The sequence below is a fragment of the Neltuma alba genome, unplaced genomic scaffold (assembly GCF_004799145.2).
Source record: "Neltuma alba isolate B1F8T4 unplaced genomic scaffold, ASM479914v2 tig00006174_pilon, whole genome shotgun sequence".
Classification (NCBI taxonomy): Eukaryota; Viridiplantae; Streptophyta; class Magnoliopsida; order Fabales; family Fabaceae; genus Neltuma; species Neltuma alba.
In genome coordinates, this window is record NW_021634373.1 from 1 (window position 1) to 8,714 (window position 8,714).

The window sequence follows — 8,714 nt, forward strand, 5'->3', positions numbered from 1 at the left end:
TAAGAATGATACTCTTTAATTTTTTGATTGAATGGAAACCCGTCTATCATCTCCTTATATGAAATTATTTGCAATCTCCTTCTCATTTCTCAACATAACCACCATATCACATGAAAAAAGACCAACTTCAATTTTCTTATGAAGTTCAGCTCTTACAATCTGTAGATAATATATGATCACAGAAATCAGAAAGGAAGGGAACCTTGTAAGAGTAAAAATCACAGAGACTAGAGAGTGCATTATTAGTTATTCTTGAAGAACAGAGATAATAAGCATTTTGCACGACCTTTAATATATATTTTCCTTGAATTTACTCTTACATATAAATAATACATATATTTAGGGAAGCAAGTGCCTCTGAAATGTAGAACTTTGATTTGTCCTTGGATAGATACCATAAGGCTCCAACAATTTCCACAAGAATTACTGAAAAAGTGTTTCCTGAGTATAAACTTTGACTAATGGGGAGAAAGGGAAAACAAGATATAAGTAAAGAATAAATAAATTTTGACTGTGGTAATATACGATGTTTAGAAATTAACTGTTCAAGCAAGAACTTTACATTAAAAAAAAAAAAGGTAAGATGTCAACAGAGTATGGTAATAATGTATAAAGAATTAAGTCCAAAGCTAAAAAGGGGGGGAAAAAACATGTGGCCACACTAGACTTCAGAAATCATAACATGTAGAACTAATTCTTTAATTTTCCTTTCTTTTCTTTTTTATGAAATTTTTTAGGCTCTAACTCTTCAAGGCTTGTTTAAATCCCCCATTCCTCCATTTCTAATTAATGTTTTAATATAAGGATGCCCATCAAGAATTTAGTTATATGCTTAAACAGCTAGTATCACCTAGTCATTCCCTTCAAACTCAACCCTCTTATCCCCTCCGCCCTCTCTCTGGCTCTGCCTATATTTCTTTCATCTTGACTGAGAATGATGAAGGACTCTGAAGATAAAGTGACTCATCTAGTACGGCTGAACAGAGCTAAAACTCTTAGCATTGCACTGGTAAAATGAAACAGAAAGCAAGCAAAGTGGATCAACGCAGAACAAATTCAAAACTTCATTGGTAAATTCATAACTTCATTATATGCTAATTACAATGCATTATCTGAAAAACGGTTGGAAGCCCAAGCTGAGTGCCTTAGCTCTCTTAACAGGGAAATGAGGTCGCCTAACCAGGACCTCTTCTGCCTTAGCTCTCTTAATCAAGGAAATGAGGTCGCCTAACCAGGACCTCTTCTGCCTTAGCTCTCTTAATCAAGGAAATGAGGTCGCCTAACCAGGACCTCTTCTGCCTTAGCTCTCTTAATCAAGGAAATGAGGTCGCCTAACCAGGACCTCTTCTGCCTTAGACATGCCTTTGTGCCTTTAACTTCACTGAAATGGCTTACACCTAGGCCTAAAGAAATATATAAGTTGCATCTATCCCTTATTTATCAACCCCTAAAACCTGCTCTGGTATAACCAAAATGATAAAGCACATTTTCCTCGACGTTCGGAATTCGGATAGCACTCGAAAGCTCCATTTTGCCTTCTAGATAATAGTAGAGGCAGCAAAAGTTAGGGGAAAGTAAATCATCACACCTCTAGGGCACCGACGACTGTGCGGCAATTGGGTTGCTTCTGAGAACCAAAGAAACGAGTCCCAATATATTCAACTGCCACCAAATAGCGTTGAATCCTGGGGTTTTGGCTCATGGATGGATCGTGAATTGCAGGCTTCTGCTCCTCCTCTTCGTCGCTAAAATCCTCCGTTTTGGCAATCTTAGAGGGCCTATCAGCAGATTCCAAGCCAGTTTCCAGCGTATGCTTGGGATTCTCTGTCATTTGAGGATCCTAAGCTCTCAACTCTCATCAACCAAACCAGAATTGCAACAGTGGACTCTAACTTCTCCGTTTGTGTAGCTTCTCTAAACAGCCGGAGGAGGTTCAGCGGCCCTAGAGAGTGTTAAGCGGTGTCTGATTGTTAAAAAGAAATGTTTAAAAGTATTTTCACGGTAAAACTCGTTTCATTTGCGTATTTCATATATTATAAAATTACATTTAAAATAATAATTTATTTCCACTGAAACCCTCTTAAGTCAAAGAAATGAGTTTTACAACACTAAAGTTAATCTATCTTCAATTTTATTTAATTACATGTCTCATTGCCACACAAAAAATGACATGTCTCATTTATTTTTAAAATTTATATTTTTATTCAATTTTTTTGCCAGTATTTTTGCCAGAATATTTTGATTCAATTTTAACCCTAAACAAAAATAAATAAATTTGTTGAAGATTCTAAAATAAATTTTATTAATTAAATTTCTGTAACAAAAATGCACATTTGAATATCCTCTAAATTGTATACGAAGTTTTAGTTTAATTCTTTAATTTTATAAATTATTTTTAAGTCATATTTTTGCCAACATATTTTTAAGTCATTTAATTTTCACATTGTTAATAATTTTAATGACAATTTATTTTAAAAATTTAACTTCATATATTAATATCTGACGTATAGAAATTTAATATGTCAATTTTTTCTTTCAATGAAACTATCTCGGGAAAAAGTGCAAGTTGGAATCAGACAAAACTGTTTTTAGAAGCATATTGGCTGCTTTGGCCAGTTATGAATGAATTTCCTTTCTTTATCCCAAAAAAATAAGTATCACAGTCAGACAACCAAAGACTAATGGAGTTAAATACTACCTCCAACACTAATTATAAGAGCTAGTTGACTAATTTGAGAAGATTAAGAAAAAAATTAAGTTAGTTATTTTTAATAATTAATTACTACCTCTGGTCCTTAATATAAGACCCTGTTTGACTTTTATTTTGGTTCTAAATATAAAACTCCAATCCACTTTGTCTCTCATATTTATATTTTTTTTTCAAAATAGCCCTTCTAATAATAATAGTTCTAATCAATATACTTGATTAGTAAGGATATTTTAGGAAAGACAACACCTGTTTAGGATAAATAACTAACTCAACTTACTTCCTTAATCTCCTCAAATTAGTCAACTGGCTCTTATAATTAGGACTGGAGGGAGTATTTGTAATACATAAGTGTTGTTTTTTCCCGAAATATTCTTGTTAATCAAGTGTATTAACTAGAACTATTATTGTTAGAATGACTACTTTAAAAAAAATACATAATAAATATGAAAGACCAAGTGGATTGAGGTCTTATATTTAAGATTAAAATAAAAATTAAACAAGATCTTATGTTAAGGACCAGAGTTAATATGTATTTTTCCCAACTTATCTTAAAAAAAAAAAACAAAACGTGTACTTTACCCTTATAATTTAAAATTCCATCTCGGGTTAATATAATTTTTTGTCCCTTTAGTTTGCCCTCATTTTGATTTTAGTATCTTAAATTTCAAACCATATGTTTTGGTCCCTCTAGGGGCAAAATGGTGCAAGTTTTTATTGGGTTTTAGGTACTATTACCTTCGGTCCTAATTATAAGACCCAATTGACTAATTTGAAGAGATTAAAGAAAAAAATTAAGTTAGTTATTTGTAATAAATAAGTGTTGTCTTTCCTAAAATATCCTTACTAATCAACTATATTGTCTAGAACTACAATTATTAAAAAAACTATCTTGAAAAAAATGCATAAATATGAGAGATAAAATAGATTGGGTTCTTATATTTAGGACCAAAATTAAAGTTAAACAGGGTCTTATATTAAAGACCGGAGGTAGTAATATTTTAAATAAAGAGAAATTTGAGGGACCAAAACCTATGGTTTAAAATTGGAGGGATTAAAACCAAATTGAAGGCAAATTTGAGAGACCAAAATTTATATTAACCCTTCCATATTTTTATTTCAAAGCTAAGTTAGACCCTGGAGGGAACGAAAATGCAGAAATTACACAGATCATATAAAAATTGATGCTTGGGGTTACAAAGGAATTGCATATAAATTGCTAAGAAACTACTTCTTCCGGTCCTAATTATAAGAGCTAGTTGACTAATTTGAGGAGATTAAGAAAATAAGTTAAGTTAGTTATTTGTAATAAATAGATATTATCTTTCCTAAAATATCTTTGCTAATCAAGTATGTTGGCTAAAATTACAATTATTAAAAGGACTATCTTGAAAAAAATTTATATTTAGAACCAAAATAAAATTTAAATGAGATATTATATTAAAGGCCGGAGGTAGTATGTAAAAATTTATTGCTAGTAATGGCAAAAAAATGAAAAAAGAAATTTATTGCCATTAGTTTTAAGATTGAGATGCACATTTGTGGACCAACCCGCCTACTTGTCCAAATGTAACTGGCTCATGTTAGCATTTTGCCAACCTGTCAGCCATGCACTCCAGCTTTTTTTTTTTTAAATGAATATTTGATTTTGATTATACTTAAAAACAAACATTTTTTATTAGAAGCAACCATTTCTTGTTATTACAATTTTATACTAGACCTTATAGTAATTGTCTCAAATTCAAAAAATACTTAGATCAAATTTTTCAACAACATATGATCATATCTTATTAAAAAAATTGATATACTACCTCCGATCCTAATTATAAGAGCCAGTTAACTAATTTGAAGAGATTAAAGAAGTAAGTTGAATTAGTCATTTGTCCTAAATAGGTATAATCTTTCTTAAAATATCCTTGCTAATCAAGTGTATTGACTAGAACTATCATTGTTAGAATGGCTACTTTGAGAAAAAATGTATAAATATGAGAGATAAAATGGATTGGGGTCTTATATTTTGAATCAAAATAAAAGTCAAACAGGGTTTTATATTAAAGACCGGAGGTAGTAATAAATATAAAAATCTTAATATAATATTCTGATTTAAATTCTTATCTACAGTCCTTATCCACAATTTTCTCAATGAGTTTTCAACTCCTAAATCACAATCTTTTTAGTAGGACCCCCCATGTGCATATAAGTTGGAAACATTGGATATCAAATCTGATTAATTTCAGATCTGATTCAATTTTGTCCATCCACTTGGATTTGGAGGGGGATGTTAAAACATTTTAAAAAATAAAAGTTAACAAATATAAGTATAATATATAAATTTCAAACACTTAAGAAACCCTGGCATGTTAAATGAGTAGTTAGAAATTCAAAAAGAAACCCCCCCCCAATCCCTTGTATTTCAAAACACATCACCTTAATTGAAACTTAAAAAAAAAAAAAAAAGGAACAAAAAGAAGACATCACTTTAGCTTAAAGAAATATCAGTTTGCCCTAAGATCCTAATGTCTTTAAAATGGAAATTATTAGGCATTACGCTAGTAGAAATAATAGTTCAATTTCTTTTTTTAATTATAATCAAATCAATCATAATTAAAGTAATAAGAGAACACTATTTTATAAGTATATGTACTTTTCTTCGATTTATAATTTAGTACTCACATTTTTCTTTCTTTATTAAATTATTTAATTTTCTTTTATCAGTACAATTAGCCCGTAAATGTTAAGGGAGCATAATTACAGGGCTAACTTTACTAACAAAATAAAATTAAATGATTTAATAAACAAAAAGATATGGTTGGTGAAAAATATAGGCATTTCCAAAATAATTTTCCAAAGTAACATACTTTCCTTCTTTCTTTCTTTCTTTCTTTCTTTTTTCTTTTTTTGTTTTGCCATCCGCAGTAACATACTCTCAATCTAATAAACAAAATCTTTTTATAAAATAAAAATAATATAAGTCAATTTTCTTGATAAGCAAAAACTCATATCACTAATTATTTTATTTCCCTCGGGTGAATTCTCCTAACCAGCACGCTTTCGCACATGTCTATGCCGACTCACCCTCATCCCAACAACACAAAAGCAACAAATCAATTCTCGAAGGGTTTCCTATCTTAAAGGTCAACACTTGAAATATTATGAAGTCAACGTCTCATTTCACATTAGACAGCCACTCAATGTCTGATTCAATACTCAACAAAAACAAGCACAAAAGCTTGAACGAATGGTAATTGCCATTGGTAAGGGCACCATATTTCACATCACACAAACTCTGAACTTTTCACTCTTAATTCATTAATGCTGGGTTTAAAATAAAAGTAATTGTATACTCATTCACAAACTGCACGACTTATAACATTGAGAATTAAAGATAGGGCACGGAGTTCATTCAAAAAAGGAAGGGGGGGGGGGGGAAAAAGAAGACATTGTGATGTTCCAGTTTCTTAGGATTGGTTTGGTTTTTGGTACCAAAACGTCACTTTGTGATCAACTTACATTACAAATACTCTCTTGCATTCACAAACAACTCACTGTAATGGCCTATTGCACAAATTTTTGTACATATAGTTTTGGAAATTCTCATATTGAGATATTGAGCATGTCTGAAATCAAATTCTCCATCATCAGCGAAACGACCTCAGCAGAGCAGCTCATCTTCAGATCCCTCTCACCTGCAAAAACCAGCATGCAAAGCAAGGTATTAAACATTACCATCATTCAAGGCTCATATATCATCTTTATCACTACTTCATTCTTTTCAAACTCAAGACCTTACTTGATGAGAACAAGTTCTAAACCTGTTGGTTCAAGTGATGGTTTATTCTTTTAAGATTTATATTTATATTTTGTCTTTACCCTCATCAATTCTACTTTTAGACCCAAAACAAGCACCAGAATCACAAATCTATTTCACTTGTATCCTTTTCAAGTCTAATTCTATTCAAGGACTTTTTCCTATTCTTAATCACGCTTGATCTCAACAACACTGAGCAGCAAAGATGAAACGCACCGTAGAAAGATGGTGGGTGATGTTTCTCATGGTTGTCAGGTAGCTTGAGAGGGCATGAGGAAAGTGGGAGCACAGGGAGATTGTGACAATTGCATATTTCTATCATGTACCCATCTGGATCATGGAAGAAGAGCTGATCAACTGTAACTCCACCATCTTCCACAACTGCTGTCACATACTCTATGTTCATTGACTCTAGCTTCCTCATTATGAGCTGCATATCTGAGGTTTGAAAGGAAATGTGGTTATCTTTAGGGTTGATCTTCCCTTTCTTTGTAGGAACCTTGTCTGACTCCAGCAGGTGTATGCCCATTCCATGGTTGAATAACCTAGACAATGGCAGAAACAACACAAACATCACCTAATCAGGAAGTTATCAGATATCGAACTCTAAAAGAAATTATGAGATTCAGAACGAAGACACAATAAAAGCCCAGAAAACTTTATCCAGGTTCATCAGATGAAGATTAATTACTAATGTCCGTGCCTGATCTCAAAAGAAAAAGGTAAAATAGTAGAGATAGAAAAGCTCAAATTGCACAAGCAGCGGCTTCTTTGTCATCTATTTGGAAGCTGATCACTGATATTTTCAATGGATTCAGAATGAAGCCATAATTAAATTTACAAAGAATCAGAGAAACAGAGAGGCGCAAATTGCATAAAATAGCTCCTGTGGAAGCTATTTACAAAGAATCCTGAAGATTTACGAGATTCAAATCGAAGCCACAACCAAAAGGAAGAAAATCTAACAAAGAATCAGTACATTGAGCAAATGACAGCATAACAACAGCGAGAAATTCACTGAAACAGAAAAGCACAAAGATCATGAACGGTAGCTTGCGAGGAAGCTTCTAGAATTTCGAAATCGGAGATTCCAGAGGAAACGACAAGGAAAACTCAGAAAATTTTGCAGAAGTGTCAGAATAACAGAGCAATTTAGAGAGGTTCCTCTTCACACACATACCAGGCTCCTTCGAAGTTGAAGGAAGAAGGCCTCTTGATGAGAACGAATCCAAGGACATCCTCATAGAACTTGACAGACTGGCTCACATTCTTGCAGACGAAGGAGACGTGGTTGAGGGAGAGCAAAGGAAGAGGAACGGCTTCGGAATTGGAAGCGGAAACTGGTGATGGTGATGATGCTGACACTAATTCTTCCACTCGAAGATCCATGCCTCTCTCACGTCAGATCAGACGCTTCTCACTCTCTCTCTCTCTGACGAGCAATGCACAGACGGAGAAGGCAAAACGAGAGCGAAGAAATGAAGAAGAAGGTTTATTTGAGTAATGTGAATGTGTAATTGTACTTATGTGCTTATAGAGATATTTGAAGCAGCATGGGGTTTATATAGATGCAAAGCAGAAGTGAACACATGGGGGTGCTGGGTGCAGGTAACCGTAGGTGAATACGCCACGTGCAAATTATATTGAAATAATTTCCCTTTTTTTTGACCTGGAAATTTATGGTAGTACCCTCATGTTCTTAATACTAAGTTTTTAATATAAGAGCTAGTTACTAATTTAAATAAATTAAAAAAATCAGTTAAGTTAATTATTTGTAATAAATAGATTTTTTTTCTAAAATATCTTTACTAATCAAGTATATTGGTTAGAACTACCATTATTATAAAGACTACCTTAAAAAATAATGGATAAATATTATAGACAAAATGAATTGGATTTTTATATTTTGAACCAAAATAAAATTCAAACAAAATATTATATTAAGGACTGGAGATAGTATAAGAGTACTTAATACTACCTCTGATTCTAATTATAGGACATCATTTGTAAACTACAAACAAAATCTTATAATTAGGACCGGAGGTAGTATAATAGCTAGTGAATTAATTTGAGTAAATTAAAAAAATTAGTTAAATTAGTTATTTGTAATAAATAGATATTATCTTTTTTAAAATACTTTTATTAATTAAGTGTATTAGTTAGAATTACTATTACTACAAAGACCATCTTAAAAAAAGG

General features: G+C 32.1%; 2 protein-coding genes across 2 annotated transcripts; both read right to left on the minus strand.

Moving 5' to 3' along the window:
• Nucleotides 1-54: 54 nt before the first annotated feature.
• LOC114749777 (uncharacterized) lies at nt 55-1,895 on the minus strand. Its single transcript, XM_028938314.1, has 2 exons — nt 1,589-1,895; nt 55-159 (listed from the first exon to the last, which is right to left on the minus strand). The coding sequence occupies exons 1-2, from the start codon at nt 1,829-1,831 to the stop codon at nt 55-57; spliced, it is 348 nt and encodes a 115-aa protein (XP_028794147.1). The 5' UTR covers nt 1,832-1,895.
• Nucleotides 1,896-6,063: 4,168 nt separating this feature from the next.
• On the minus strand, nt 6,064-8,026 carry LOC114749778 (metallothiol transferase FosB). Its single transcript, XM_028938315.1, has 3 exons — nt 7,696-8,026; nt 6,732-7,060; nt 6,064-6,393 (listed from the first exon to the last, which is right to left on the minus strand). Exons 1-3 carry the CDS (start codon nt 7,902-7,904, stop codon nt 6,302-6,304), a joined length of 630 nt encoding a protein of 209 aa, XP_028794148.1. The 5' UTR covers nt 7,905-8,026; the 3' UTR covers nt 6,064-6,301.
• Between the last annotated feature and the right edge of the window lie 688 nt (nt 8,027-8,714).

Coding starts and splice junctions, on each gene's coding strand:
- LOC114749777 (XM_028938314.1), bottom strand. CDS start 1,831: ATGACAGAGAATCCCAAGCATACGCTGGAAACTGGCTTGGAATCTGCT. Junction 160..1,588: donor CAGTCGTCGGTGCCCTAGAG/GTGTGATGATTT, acceptor TATTATCTACAG/ATTGTAAGAGCTGAACTTCA.
- LOC114749778 (XM_028938315.1), bottom strand. CDS start 7,904: ATGGATCTTCGAGTGGAAGAATTAGTGTCAGCATCATCACCATCACCA. Junction 7,061..7,695: donor TTCAACTTCGAAGGAGCCTG/GTATGTGTGTGA, acceptor GCCATTGTCTAG/GTTATTCAACCATGGAATGG. Junction 6,394..6,731: donor TCACCCACCATCTTTCTACG/GTGCGTTTCATC, acceptor TGGTTTTTGCAG/GTGAGAGGGATCTGAAGATG.